The sequence below is a fragment of the Nothobranchius furzeri genome, chromosome 13 (genome assembly GCF_043380555.1).
Source record: "Nothobranchius furzeri strain GRZ-AD chromosome 13, NfurGRZ-RIMD1, whole genome shotgun sequence".
Lineage (NCBI taxonomy): Eukaryota > Metazoa > Chordata > Actinopteri > Cyprinodontiformes > Nothobranchiidae > Nothobranchius > Nothobranchius furzeri.
In genome coordinates this window covers 32,714,632-32,729,520 of record NC_091753.1, presented here as the reverse complement: position 1 = coordinate 32,729,520, position 14,889 = coordinate 32,714,632, and the positions used below count along the sequence as shown (strand labels likewise).

Sequence of the window (14,889 nt, the reverse complement as noted above, 5' to 3'; positions counted from 1 at the left end):
GTAATTGCGCCTTGGGCTGCACTGAAATGTGTTAGCAGTCTTCATAGTGAGATCAGCTGAGCTCGGACGTCACATTACCTGGCTGAAGGCTTGGACAGATGGCTTATTACAACCAGTGCAACAGGCGGGGGCACGACATGTTACTAAAAATACACCTGAACGAGCACAGAGGTGTCACGTGTGCGAGTAATTACATCATTCTCATACTTTAAAGTGTAGTTTCCAAATTCTACCATACCTACAGAAAACCAGTTAAATAGAGCCTTCCTGAAAACACTAATAAACTTTAAAGTGGCAGTGTGTCATTTCCTGACGCTAGGGGGCAGTACATACACACATTTCTGGGTAGATTTACTCCATGTCACCATGACTGCCGGCAGTTTAAAAATCTTTACGGTAAATGTTGTCACCTGTGGAGCAGAAAACGTGCAACTTCGGCGTGACTCCTCAGACTTTGATGGTCCTTCAGTTAATTCCACCGAGAGAATGCAATGCTGATGCCAGTTTTCTGGCGCTGTAGTTTCCAGATGCACTTGGGGTCCTGCGCCTGCCAATGATGTCATCATACAACGACAATACTGCTCGGCCAAAATGTATTACAGCTCTTTTTTTGATTCTATTCTTTCACATTTGGTTTTGGAAAGAGTTTAGCAGTTTTGTTATTAAATTCATGTTTCATACTACCTAAATGTTTTTGAACATGGTAACGTAACTTCTGTAATTTGTACGTCCTGCCAGTTATCTGGTGTGACTTTAGACCCAATTTTTATGGTATTATGTTACAAAGCCACCAATGTTTTGTAACATCATTCTCCATTTTATTCATTTCAACAACATTTCGATGGATATTTCCAGAGATTAACAGTAAAAATACACATTGAACCCAGAACAACACCTAAACATCTCTTGGCTACACAAAGCTGGGCGATTGCACTTTGCACTAATCGTTTGAAAACTGTCTGGTGTTTATTCAGGTTATCTTTGTGTGATGTTGACATGTTTGCTGATTTGAAACCTTGATATGTGACAAAACCAGCAAAAACTACAGAAATCCATAAAGGGGTCAAATACCTTCTCACTCCTTTGCAAGTTATTTTTGCAATACGATAGTCACTCTTGAGTTTAACACGCAGACTTCTAGCCCTATTTCCTGAATTAGCCGTTGATAGAAAACAGACGGGGAAATGCTCTGGTTTGTAAAAACCCGACAGATTTACGTCACACTGTAGATTACCATTCATGGACTCACCCATCTTCACCCACGGCGGGGAAGCCTGTTGTTGTTTTAGAATCCAGGAAACAGCAGTGCATGTCCCAACTAGTAGAAGCTAACTGTTAGCAGTAGCAACTCCACCACATGGCAGAACTCCTTCAGACTTGTGTTACTTTTGGAGATAAAACATCAATGTTGCAGTACAAATGGAGTCAGTGGTAGAGTCACGTTGCTGCTAGCCAATCGGAGGCGAGATGTCAAAATATCAGGAAATAATAATGAATAAGACTCCAAATTCTGCAGTCTTCTGCTTGGCTTCAAATAAATTCCACTTCCTGAAACAGGAGCGCAGGAGCTTTTTGTCCCATAGATCAAATTAATTAATTAATTAATAACTAATAGGTCAGCTGATTCCATCAGTCTGAAGAAGGAAAAGGCAGAGAGCAGCAGATAAAAGTGGAAAAAATGAATCAAGAAGCTAACATGTCATTTTCTGCAAACACATCTGTTTTTCTGCTGTTTCTGCACCTGAGCCAAGTTTCTGTGTGTCCTGCAGGTTCTGTGCAGCAACAGCGTGCTGGACTCGTCCGAGTACTGGCTGAGGAACGAGAAGACTCTGTGCAGATTGGGCCTGCTGGATGAAGACACGGAGGGCAGCTGCACCATGGTGAGTGGCATGCTGCGAGTGAAGAAGTGTGCACATCGTTGTGGCAGCAAAGCCAGGCTGAGTCATTTCTGCTCGTCTTTAAGCTGCTGGAGGTGTGTTGGTGCTTCTAAACAACAGCAAGTGTGTGAAAGTTTCTTATGACATTTAGAAAGCCTCCTTAGATGATTTCTGCTGAGCGGTTTGCAGGCATGGAGGTGGAGGGAAAAAGGATGATGGGGTTGCTTTTAGCAGACAGCTCTGGCTCATAAGGTTTTGTGTGTTTCAGAGGTTTTCTTTTATATGAATCGAGCTGCAAAGATGAACGGCTAAGACAACGGCTTCAGTTTATTACTTTGAAAGATTAGCCTTTCATGTGCTCTCTCTGACGCTCTCTCTCTCTCTCTCTCTCTCTCTCTCTCTCTCTCTCTCTCTCTCTCTCTGTGTGTGTGTCTGTAGCTGCTCCTTTTCCCTGCATTATTAAAATATTTAGTATCGATGCGTGATGCGGACGTGTTAATTCTCAGTAACACAGCACGCCTGTGAGATTGTTTTTTGTGCAGGGGAGTCGAGTGGTACTTCAGGGTGCATTGGTGCTGATGCCAAGTGCACCCTCGTTTCACCTTTCATAGAGATGCTAGAGGAGTGGGTTTGCTGAGTGGTAGGAATAAACAACATGAATAAATGTTTTCACAGTTCAATGAAATATTCATAATCTGCACAGCCTCTGGTGTTGTGAGGCAATGTAGATGTAAGTATGATATTTTTGACCTTCTTCATCCTTCATTCAGGAGGAGATAAAAAAGCTTGTTTGGCCAAATTGCATTTGTATTTTTTTACGTAAGTTTCCTAAAACAGTTTTTTTTGTTTAGTATTAAATGTGCTAATTTATTTCATGTTTGCGTGAACTACTTTTTAAAGCCATACTTTGAAACTTTTTCTTACGATTAAATCATTTTCTTGAGCCAGTATGTGTTAAAATGACCCTTTGCAAGGTTAATGAAAGGCCACCCAGCCCCTGTCGCCCCCTTTGGCCAGAATGTTCCACGTGTAATTTCAGACTGGCGGGCCGCTCTGTCTGCACGTAGAAAAAAAGGAACTGACATACCTGGCGCTGCAGTCTGCTACCTGCATGTTTCCTGCATGTTTTAGATCATGAGCACAGCTGATTTGTTATGATGAATCACTGCTGTAGACACTAAAGGAGGCTGTACGTTTCAGCTGTACGGTTAAGGTGTTAAACAGTCAAACACACAGCGAGGAGATGTGTTTTGCTTTTGGTTCTACAAATGTACACTAGGGGGTGCTAAAACAAGCCAAAACTGTTGTCCTTCAACACATATTTGGTAACAAACTTAAAAGAAGTTGTTTGTATTGTAGTCAGCGTGATCACCTGACATCAGTAGCTGGTTAAAATATTATTCTCTGCTGTAAATCTCAGCTTTTTCACTTTGAACTTTCCATTACCTCAGTAACTTACTTGAAGACTAGGGCTGCACAATACATCGCAATATCAGCATGCACTATACGCTTATCGCAAAACACTGAAAAAACAACAATGAGTGGTCAGTTCAAATGTTTGCTAATCAGGCGGGTTCATATAGCTTAGATGCCCGCCCCTGGGTGGAGAGCACACACCTGAGTTAGCATCTCTCTGCTCTTTCTGCCTATTCTGCTTTTCTCAGGATCCACTGATTGCCTTTCTTCTTGTTCTTTTTCTTTTTCCCTTTCCTCACATTGTTCATCACAATTTTTGCTTTTCTAGTTTTTTACATGTTTTTTTATTATTTTTGTACTTGGGTCAAGTATTTTTGTAATAATTGCAAGTCATATTGTTGTTGCGATATTAGTCACTGTTATCGCACATTGCAGGTTTTACTAATATCGTTCAGCCCTTTTGTAGACTTTTATTATTGACAAAACACTCAAACATGAGAAATAAAACCTCAAGTAGCTGAAATGTGGACCCTAAAATGTTTTACCATATTTACCTTTCTAATTCTCTTATGATATCTGTCTATAGGACTTGTTTAGTTTCTCATAAAAATGCAGGTTGGAAGCGTGCTTCGTTGACTCTAGTCAGGTACATTTAACGTACCTCTTAATGGGCAGTTTTCAGGCCCCATTTGCCATCTGTTTATTGCCTACTTCAATGGATTTTGTTCAAAAAGATTACAAAGTTAAAATAGGCTTTTGAACTGATACAGACACTTTCTGTTCCCATTTCCATGGTCGTTATCATTTTAAGTCATATGCAGATTTTATGACTTCTGGTTTTTTTTCTGAAACTTCATCCAATCCAGTTGCATAATTTACACTTTTCATTTAATAGGCGTAAAGTCTTGAGGGGGGATTCACATTTAGCTTTGAAGGACAAACTCTTAGCTGCCTCCCAACTCTGACGCGTCGTCTTTGATCGGGCATTTTTAAACTGCAGGTTGAGCGTGAAAGATATTCAGGGTTTTCTTGTGCTGCTGATGAAATGGCACTCGCTAGACGTTTGCTTTAGGGTGGCGAGATGTTCAAGCGTTTTCGTCAAATAAAAAGAAATCTGAATGAATATTCTTCTGTAATCAAAACAAGATTGAAACGATTTAGCCTAAAAATGTACTCCTTTACATCAGCTGGAAAATGTCTGAACCTTTTCAATTGAGGAGCTGAAGAAAACATTTGGTCCTCTTTGAATTAAAAAGATCACCATGCAGGCAAATGTACTGATGATTATTAAAACCTTTTTATGGTCTGACAGCCGGAGTCTCTCCTGTCTTAAATGAAAGGGTTTGTTTCATTTTCTTTGCTACTGAACAGTGCAGTCTCATCCTGACGAACTACAAAAATATCTAAAAAATAAAATAAAATGTTGGTCTGGAGAGGGATTAGAAATATCCCCACATCTGGAACTGATAAGAAGTAATTTCCTCAATAAGAGCATTATTTTATGTTTTGTTCCATTTTTGGTTCCTTGCCTTGTTTCTTCCTTTGTTGTTTTCTTTAATAAACTTGTTTAATCTGCTCTTCCTCACTTCCAAAGTTCTCTAATTGCTACCTGTATTGTGTTCCTCATTAAGCTCCCTTGTGGATGGACGACCTGGTTTTTATTTGCTCTCTTTGTCTCTTTGACGTTGTTGCTCCTTGTGTTGTAGCTCGTCGTCACATCAAGCTTGGTTTCTGCGTCGTTCAGGTTCCTGCTCTGGATTCTCTGCCCTGCAGCGTACTTTGGTTTTGTTTTAGTTAAACAAGTTTGTTTCTCGTTTTTCTGCCTGTCAGACTGGATTTGGGTTCTTACACGCACAATCACGATGAGACATATTTGGTGCAAAGCAAACAGATTTTCAGGAGAATAATCACACGATAGCGGTGAAACCTGCTGTATGGAGTTTGTTTTGGTTACTTTTGAGCCATAAATTCTGCTGGAGGAGGAAGGTCATGTGAGGCTGATGGGTTTGTGAGAAGGACTTTCAAATAAATGCACTTTAGCATGAAAGCATAATAAGAGAAATGTCGCACAGAAATAAAATGGAAGAGTTAAATACCAGAGTTGGAGTTTAAAGAGTTTAAATATTTCAGTGAAAATGTGTTACTAATGATCTTATAAGTGCTAAAGTGTGTATTTTCACCCTAGAAACATATTGTACAATAATTAGCAAAATAAGCTTTGTAATGTTTTCATTTCTGATGAGTTTTTCTTTTTCTGGGATGCTGACTCTTTCCTTGCAATCTTATCTGATTCTATTTTCAAATATATGATTCTTTACATGCTTATATAAATGAATGTACGTCTTTGAAATGGTAAGTCAAGAGGAGTTGTGGTAGCTTAGCAAAGATTCAGTCTTAAATGGAGACTTAGGTTTATTACTTAGCTGATGTTGATTAGCTGTGGCGGGCTTCTTGAATCTTTATTGAATGTGCATTCAATAAAGATTTCGAGAAAATTTGCTTATAGTCGCAGGTAAAAAACATTATCACCCACCTATCAACAGATTTTTAAAGTCACATCTCTACTGAAGTCTACTTCAACTGAAGCGACTTTAGCAAATTTGACACACATAATTACGATTGCCAGCACGTAAGAGTTTGTCTGCGGCCTAGGGTTCAGCTGATTCATTTGTGCCAAAACACAAAATTATCATCGTTTGTAATTTCTGGTATAAAAAGGTTGTTTACGATTTCTTTCATGCAGCTTGCTTCACAAGCTTTACTTTTAATGCGTCATCCTCTGAGTGGGCCTGTTTTATGCAAAATAAATGTCAAGAACTTCCAAGTGTTTTGACATCCTCCCTTCTCCATAAAAGATGCATCAAGTGTTTGGTAATGATTACCAAGGTAACAGAAATAGCAGTAATTTTGCTAAGAACACCAATTTCACACTCTCACGTCTCACTTTGTAAGTGTGAGCAGCTGCAGGTGGAATAGAGTGTTTATATGAAGTTACAGACCAGTGGCCCGTTATGGTGGTGATTTCATCACGCCACATCATGATTTGACAAGTTGAGCTCTTAGAAAAGGCAGACCAAAAAGTAAAATAATAAAATAAAGGCAACACCTTTTATTCTCCTCGTGTGTTTCATGTATCGATGCACTTTTTTAAATCTTAGATGCAGAGAAAGTTAATTTCCAAGAATAAGGAAGAGATGGGCATAACATTGTATGAATGAAGGTGAAGATGAAGAGTGCAGAAGTCATCAAACAGAATAAAATACTACCTGGAATTAAACTTGATGTCAGCAGTTATTTTTGAAATGCAGAGAAACATGTCTTTCTGACAAGAGCCTGCAGAGTCTCTCCTCCACGTTCTGGCTGCTTTGAACGTAAGTCCCTTGCAGGAGAAGAGAGAACCATTCATCACCAGAATCAAACATTTCCTTGTTGAGTTTAGTGTTGCACCCTGACCTGTCCTTTTACGGCTTGGGAGGAGCGAGAGCAGAATAAATATGCCATTGGCTGCAGCAGGAGTGCTGATTTACAGTATCAGAGCAGGAAGAGACACGTTCTACTTCCTAAACCAAAACCATCCCTGTTCTTTCCAGTTTTTACTAGACTGCATCACATCATCACAACGGTCTCTGGTGCAGAGCGTTGGAATGACCTTGACGTTGGAGCCGTGTTGCCATTCATGTTTTCATTTCATCAAAGTGAAAATTAAAGGAATGAAAACGGAGAGTCCATTGCTGTGGTGCTTTGATGTACTCATATGTCACTGGAGTGATTTTTAATTACCTGAAACTAAAAGGAAACTAAAATAAAAAAGATTAAACAATTGATTCATAAAGCGAGGTATTAATTGGTAGTTTTTTTTCACTATGTCTTTTCTTGTGTCCTTTTAATTTAACTGTAAAGGTCTGTTGGGATGAAAGCTGGGACTGAAGGTTGGCAGTCGGCTGCTCTTAATCTCAAGGAGCTTCAAATGCCAACTGCAAATTGTGAACAGTGTTAGTCAGGGAGTTTTATAAAGGATTCAAAACGTTTGCATTTGTGTTTCCAAACAGATGAATTTCCAAACAAGCTGAAAAAGAAAAAAAGAGCTTTTTTAATCTGAAAGAAAACTGAATTGAATTGAAAACTTTTATCGCCATTGTACTTGGTACAATGAAATCGCCGGTATTAGCTGCATAAAATGACATAATACAAAACATAAAAATGCATAAAAAAGTCCCCATAAGGTGCCTAAAAGTTATTAAATACAAGAATGAGCATAAAAGTCTAAAAAAGAACAAGAATGGGGGGCAGCTCAAGAAAGATACGGAGTACAAATACCGTAAATCCTCTAATACAGGCCCGGGTCTGTATTTGACTCAAGCTCATCAAGCTCCAGGCCTTTATTGGAAGGAGGGCCAGAATTAGAGGCAGGCCTCTATTTCTATTTGAGCAAAATGAATTAATGGTTCGCTGGAGATTTTGACAATTAAAATTGTGCCCACATTATCAAAGTTAAACACATTTCTTTTAACAACGGTAGTTTCTTCTTCAGCCATCTCCCCTCTCCCCCTGCGCAGCGGCCGCAAACTCACTGATGCGCCTGCAGCCTCTCAGAGTTCCTGCTGCTCTAAACATTAAAATAAGTATTTCATTTTCTGTTCCTCACTCCTGATTACCTTCAATGGTGTCTGTTTGTTGCAACCACCAGGTACTAAAACTAACTTGTTTTTATTTGACTATTTTTCTGTCCTGCCTGTTTATTATCTTCCTGCATCTCCTCTCAATCCTAAAGAAAAACTGCTACCTGGCTTCATATATATTCACCTTATGAGTTACCTTTGAACTGCAGTTCTAAAAGATCTACGCACCGCAAAAACAGCGGAGTGCTCCCGGCCGCATCAGTTAGGTGCGTCACCGAGGACAAAACAGGTGATGCGCCCCGATCCTCAGCAGCGAAACGCATCAGGCACAAATAAAAGAATAAAAGACAGAAAACATAAAAGGAAATGAACCGACATGAACGATCACATGTTAAATTAGTTTTTGAGGTGGCGACACCTGATTTGATAATGTTACTGTGGCCGTGCTCAGGACGCAGATGTCTGGAGCGCGTCAACAATCAGAGCTTTGCATGCACAAGCTGGTTAAGGTTAGGATGGGGGTGAGGGGAATGTTAAATTGCAAGAGGGTAAAGGTCACAATTTGGTTAAATGTCCGTTTTACGGCGGGTGTCAGTACCGACGCTCTGGCACAGCTCGTTACCCCGCCGACGCGCAGGAGCTTGTCACCTGCTGACAGCAGGCTGCTGTCTTTTCCGTGGACTGCATCTTGCCAGTCATTATCACGTGACAGCGACTAGTCAATGACAGGCATAACAAGTCACTATAGAGCGGTGAAGTCGACTAGTGACTAGTTCATACAACCCCTACTGCTCCCCAGAGTGTTCTGCAGCATAATCAGCACGTTCCCTTTGAACTTGATATCAAATTTTCGCCTCCTCTTCGTCTCCGCATGGTTAAAGTTACCCTCGCGGTCTATCACTGGCAAATCAAAAGTGAGACGATGACACAACCGCCCCCGTACTTGCTTGTTACCACATTCCACCTGGCCACAATAAAAAAACGGCCATTATTCACCTCCGCCGACTCCGACACCGGCCAAAATATGATACCCGGCAGTTAATTGAATACAGGCCAAAATTAGAGGACTTACGGTAGAAAGAAATCTATCCTGTTACACACAAAAAGGCCCTTATACAAAAAATGCCTGTCTGTTGCAGTTTGTTGGACATCTTGTGAATGCAAATAGGTAATTTGTACCAATAGTTTAATTTCAGCAAGAAATGAGTATATTATTATTCATCTCCATCTAGTTGCTGCCCACTGGTTTTAGAGCTAGAGTTTATTTAGTCTATTTTAATCTATTACAGAAATGTGCCTATTCTCATTTGGAGAGCCAATTAGTTTTCTACTCAGATCCTCATGTTTGAAGGTTTGTGCTTCATTTTAAGAGTGAAAGATCCTTCGGATGGGAATAAATTTCATATTTGTTAGAAATGGGGAATGTGGATTTTAATGACATCTTGGTGCAGGTGCTTGGTGCTTTGTGTTTGGCAGGCACCAACAGAAGATAAAAATGTGCCTGTTAGTGAAGCTCAAACTGCTAACATAAATCTTCCAGTTCTCTGATTGTGTTGCATAAAAGTGTTTCCAGAAACTTCAGTTCCTAGTGATGGTTAGTTTGACTCTGAAATGGTGTTCTTTAGTCTTCTGACACAATGTTACTCAGGGTTTGAAACGTTCTATTTTTGGTAATAAAAACATGACTGAAGTACCCAGACAAAAAAAAAAACACTATTATTATACATGTCTGTAGTCGTAAATTAAAATATACAATCTTATCAATGATTTACAGCAGATCCAGTGGACTCCGTAATAGGGTGATGATACACATGTTTGCTAAATAATTTAAATAAAGATAAATCAGTCCTCAGACACATTTTTTTCTTTGCTGTTTATCCTACAATCAAACCTAATATATCATGCTGATGACACTTTGCATTGAAGCATTAAGATCAAGGAATGTCTTGGCAGGTTTTCAACTATGTGAGCAGCATTAAGAGTTAAGCATTTGTGCACACACCCGATCGACTTGAAGCCTGTTCATGAGTCACCAGTTACTGTTTCCATCATGACCCTTTAGTTTTTGTTCTCCTCTGAACATATTAGCATGCTTGTGTCAGATTTCTGGCTAACAGTGATCCTGTGCACATTTGTCACCTCATCAGTGCCATGGATTCCTAGAGATATTACTGCGGGAGTCTCCTGTTTGCAACAGTTTCCGTTGACATTATTTATGTAGCAAGAACAGCATCAGCTTTACTGGTTTTTCTCTTTAGCCCGCGGCTCCGAGCTCTGCAGCTCACAGTTAAACACAGATTGTTGCAGCTTCAGGAACAGCTCTGCTCAAAAAAAATTTTTTTGTTTTTTTTTTATTTCTGAAATTGGGAAGAGGGCCATCTTTTGCAGCATCTTCATCATGCATTTGAAAAGTGTACTTTCAAACAAACAAGGACAAAGCGCATCTGTTGGCTTGTTAACTTTCTGCACCACCATGTAGCTTGTGGGTTGCTCTGCAAAATTAATATGGCAGAGTCACTGAGCCTTGATGTTGTTTTCTCCCGAAACACTATTCAGACTTAATGCACCTAAAAATATTGTAAATTAAAAAAGCTAAGGCCTGTGTGTTGAAATTCAATAAACTGCATGTTGTGTTGCAACCTGAAAGAGGGGAGGAATGTGAGGGACATATTTTTCAAGCACCTTGACATTCAGAGGGTGTAGGAAATAATTTGTTCACCTTCAGCAGCTGCAGATCAAATCAGCAGATTAAGATGTATGATGGAGACAGACGTCGCCTTCACTTCACTGATTCACCTGCAGCCCCTCAGGTCAGCAGCTCCTGTAAATCCACTGTTATGTTTTGCTGGATAGCACATATTAAATTTCAAAAAACGTATGGGAAAAAAAGAGCAAATGCAAGAAAAAAGGCAACAGTTGAGGTGAAAAAGGAGACAGAAGGACTAAGAGCAGCAGCTGTGTGTGGGAGGATCAGAGGAGAGGGAACTGCTAAGGAAGAATGGAGCTCTGATGGACAAAAGGAGCCGAGTGTTTGTGATGGTTTCTTATATTGATGAGGTCTGTGAGGGTAATGTGAGCATAATGTATTGAAACTGCAGCTCAGCAAGTGCAGGAGCTCATATTTGAGTTCATGCTGCAGAAATAAAGAGATCGGCCTGCCTGGAGGGGAGGCCAAATAAGATTTTATGCACAAGTAAGTTGGCACAATCGAGGCTTTGTTTGTGAATGCACAAGGGTCTCCAGTGTTAGGGTCTTACACACACACTCACACACTGGTCGTCCAATAATAGCTGCTGAAAAACTGGCTGTTGGTTCTGTGTGTGAGCCCAAACTCAGCAGAACAATGACAACATCATTCTGTCTTCAAACAGAGAAGATTACCACATCTGGTTGACAGCTTAGACCAAGAAAAGAGCAAAAAAAAAAATCCCCTTACATTTGTGTAACATAATCTACAAATACAAAAACAGTATTTTCTAGCAAGCTTTCAAATGAACCTGGAACAATGTAGGTCATTTCACCACGCTGATGGATAATCTTCATTTAACCTTTGTTTCAGAAATTTCATATGTCCTTCAAGGTTTTTCATCAGAAAAATGAAGATTTACTGCTACTTCCCTTGTAAGCCCAGTAGGTGTCCGGATGTTATTCCGTCCATACCAGCCGTCTTTAGAGATGTATGACTTCAAAGTTAGGTTTGAGTTCAGCTTTGATGCTCTGTTCTGAGCCAAAACTTGGTGCTCAGAGTTCACACAGTGCCTTTTGATGACGTCACACCACGTTGTTAAAAGTTACCGTAGCACCTTGACGATCTCAAGGTTTGAACGTTTGGTCAAACAAAAACAATTCAAGGTCAAGAACTAATCAAAACCTTAAGAATGATTTGTTTCCTCTTCAGTGACAGGAACATAATGACATCAGAAGGACATCATGTCACCTTGCTCTTTCATCTCGTCTCCTTCAAAAAGACAAGATGTCCTCTGTTCTACTTCAGCGAAACTCAAAGCTCATAGTTTACATTTCGCTGATGGTAAAACTGAAGAGCGATTTGCTTCTCTAAAGCTGCTTAGTGTGTCAGCTTAGTTCCATTTTAGCAGTCAATCAGCACATACAGTCAGAGTCGAGTTTCACTTACACCGTCTAATCCAGTGCTGAGATCATTGTATATATTCATGAGTCAGGAACACGATGAAGCCAGATGTCTGCTTTATCCAAAGCTGCACGGACTATAGTAGGGCTGCGTGTTCAATCAGAGCCACCCGTCACCAGCGTGTGAATGTGTGTGTGAATAGGTGAATGACTAATTGTGCTGTAAAGCACCTTGGGGAGTTGTGGAACTCAAGAAGACGCTATATAAATACAGATAATTTACCATTAATTTACCATTTGTGTTTGAGTTTTAGATTTTCGTCGCAACAACGCAAAAAACAAACACAAATTATTATTTAAATGATTTTGTTCTTTTCAGCCCTGCAAGGTGTTTTTAATATGTTGTCCAAATTGCATGCACTTTCACCTTCTCCAAACACTAAACAAATGCATCTTTGATGGTATCTTAAAACATTTCCATTATCCTCCTGAAACAAAACACAGTTGTGCACATTGATTCTCCCCTTGGACCTTCAGGCTCTTGTAGCAGCTCTTCTCTGCTGTCATGGCAGCACCGCCTTTCAGTGTTTTTAGTCTAGTTCTAGTCTAGTCCTAGTTTAATTAGTCTCACAACCATCCAAGAACAATAACGAGATGAAGCACATATCACTCAATGATCTGATTTCTATGTTGTTCAGTGAACTCAGCAACTCGGTCTATGACCAGGATGCTCGCTAAACCTAAACACATTTGAGAACTTTTTCTCGAACCAAAAAATAAAAAATAAACCACAAATTCCAGTGGAATTCAAGCACAAATGTAAAGGGGACTTTTATGCGAGTTTGCATTCTTTTGTGCTGCCATGTGCATTTCTACTGCCTATGTAAACACGCCAAACAAAACCAAAAAAGTTTTCTGTCAGTGTTTGGTTTTAGGAATTATGGGCCTCAAACAAGCCATTTCAGAAAATCCCCATTTGTGACATCACAAACAGGGGAAGTATCATAAAACCACCTCTCACGTGTAGGCAGGGTTCGAATTATGGGGGGAGCAAAGGGGAGCCCGGCTCACTTGAAAGGGTGACGGCTCCTCTGGAAGTCCACAAATTTCACACCCATGGGGCGTATGCCTGGTTCTACCTACATAATTAATGTGGACTTTCCGGGCAGCTGCGTCCTGCGCATGGCCATAGTGGCATTCTCAAAAAGTCACCACCCCAAAAAATATTAACACAGAATTGTTTATGTCTGTTCCTATCCTCTAGGGCTGGGGGATATATCGAAAATTTGTTGTTATCGAAATCTTATCGAGGTAATTTTTCCCATGCCAATAAATTCATAATTAAAAAATGAAAAGATGTGTGTAGGTTGGCAACATTCATGTCCCTTTAAGAAGCTGTACCACCTTGAGTAAAAATATGACTCAATGTAATAAATGTGACAGCCCCATCTAGTGGACAACTTTTGTCTCTGCGCATACCTGTAGTTATTGTCCATTTATCGTTATCGAGGGGAAATCCTCAAAATGTCGTGATATTGATTTTAGGCCATATCGCCCAGCCTTACTATCCTCTGTAGCTTTTTGCTTTCATTTGTGTCTGATGCGCTTCGTTGCTGTGGAGTTAATCAGTTTAAGACATAGAAAAATTATAATAAAGAAAAATGCAAAAAACAGTTAAATCTATGAAACCTGTGTGCAAAGCTGCTGCTGGGACAGCCAGGATTTGGTTAGCTTTTTTAAGAGTAAAAACTGGTGAGAGTTTTCAAATTGATGGGAAGCATCAAAGCCCTGCACCCTTCACTGACAGTTTAGTCCGGGCAAAAGTGGTTTTAAAGTATGGTACCTTGCAATTTCCACAAGAGGCTGCTCTGGTGCAGCTCTTTAGCTTAGTCACACAGTCACACAGAGGGTTTTAGTGTCATTTCATTTATGCACTTAAAAGTCATTTTTAAAGAACTCTAATAACATTTGTGAATGTTGAAAGGCTGTAATTTGACAGTATGTTACAATGATCTAATTGGCTTTTTGTCTAGAATCTTCAGGGCCCTGTTATGAAGGCGTTCCAGACATTTAAGCGTGGTTTGGTTAGTCTGTGACCATACCGTAGCTCTGGAAGACAAACAAGAGAAGATCAGAGTTTAAAATTATATGTACACATTCCGATGGTTGACCTGACAACCTTGCAGGTTTTTTTAACATGACTTTTAAAATTTAACTGAGAGTCTAAACTTGTTCAATTGCTTCTCCATTTATAGAAATTGTCAAGATGTTTGTGGCAGATTTTTTTCATGGAGAAGCAGATACATTTTGGGATTTTTTTGGTAAGCGAAGTTTCAAGGCATGAATGTGCCCCCCCCCCCCCCCCCCCCACACACACACACATTTTTCCCAGAAGCCTCTGTGTAATTCATACCCTGTGTGTGAAGAGAGCTACCAACTCCTCCTGGATGTTGGAGCTTCTCAGCTTATAGCAGTCTGAGTGGGAGATGGGTGGGCGTGGCCAGCTCCAGCTTGTTTTCTTAAAGGGACAGAGCCCTGAAACAGCTCATTCTGGAAGGTACTGAAACTGTCAAGAACAAAGCTGCTGAAATGGCTTCATTTGAGAGATTTATTGCAAAGAAATCCATGAACATTTTTGTATCAACTATAGAATTATTATAACTTGAGGAAAGAGCCAAACCATTTTAATCAAGATCTTGCTGCCAACAGTCAGGATTTGACCCAGAATCTGACTGACAGCATGCCAGAGTGATTTGCATTGGTCTTAGTTAAAAACAGGAACTAATACTACAAATAATGATTATTTGCATAAATGTAATGTTACTGCCAGTAAAATCATTTAAATGTATAAGTATGTGACAACATTTCAGTAAACCAGACATCTGAGG

General features: G+C 39.9%; 1 protein-coding gene across 4 annotated transcripts in view; it reads left to right on the top strand.

Moving 5' to 3' along the window:
* Positions 1–14,889, top strand: part of sphkap (SPHK1 interactor, AKAP domain containing) — a 204,942-nt gene that overhangs the window by 166,847 nt on the left and 23,206 nt on the right. For all 4 annotated transcript variants that reach the window (XM_070543493.1, XM_054743401.2, XM_070543494.1 and 1 more), the window contains one exon: positions 1,770–1,880. In XM_070543493.1, the coding sequence (XP_070399594.1) occupies positions 1,770–1,880 (111 nt within the window). The remainder of the gene's footprint in view (positions 1–1,769; positions 1,881–14,889) is intronic.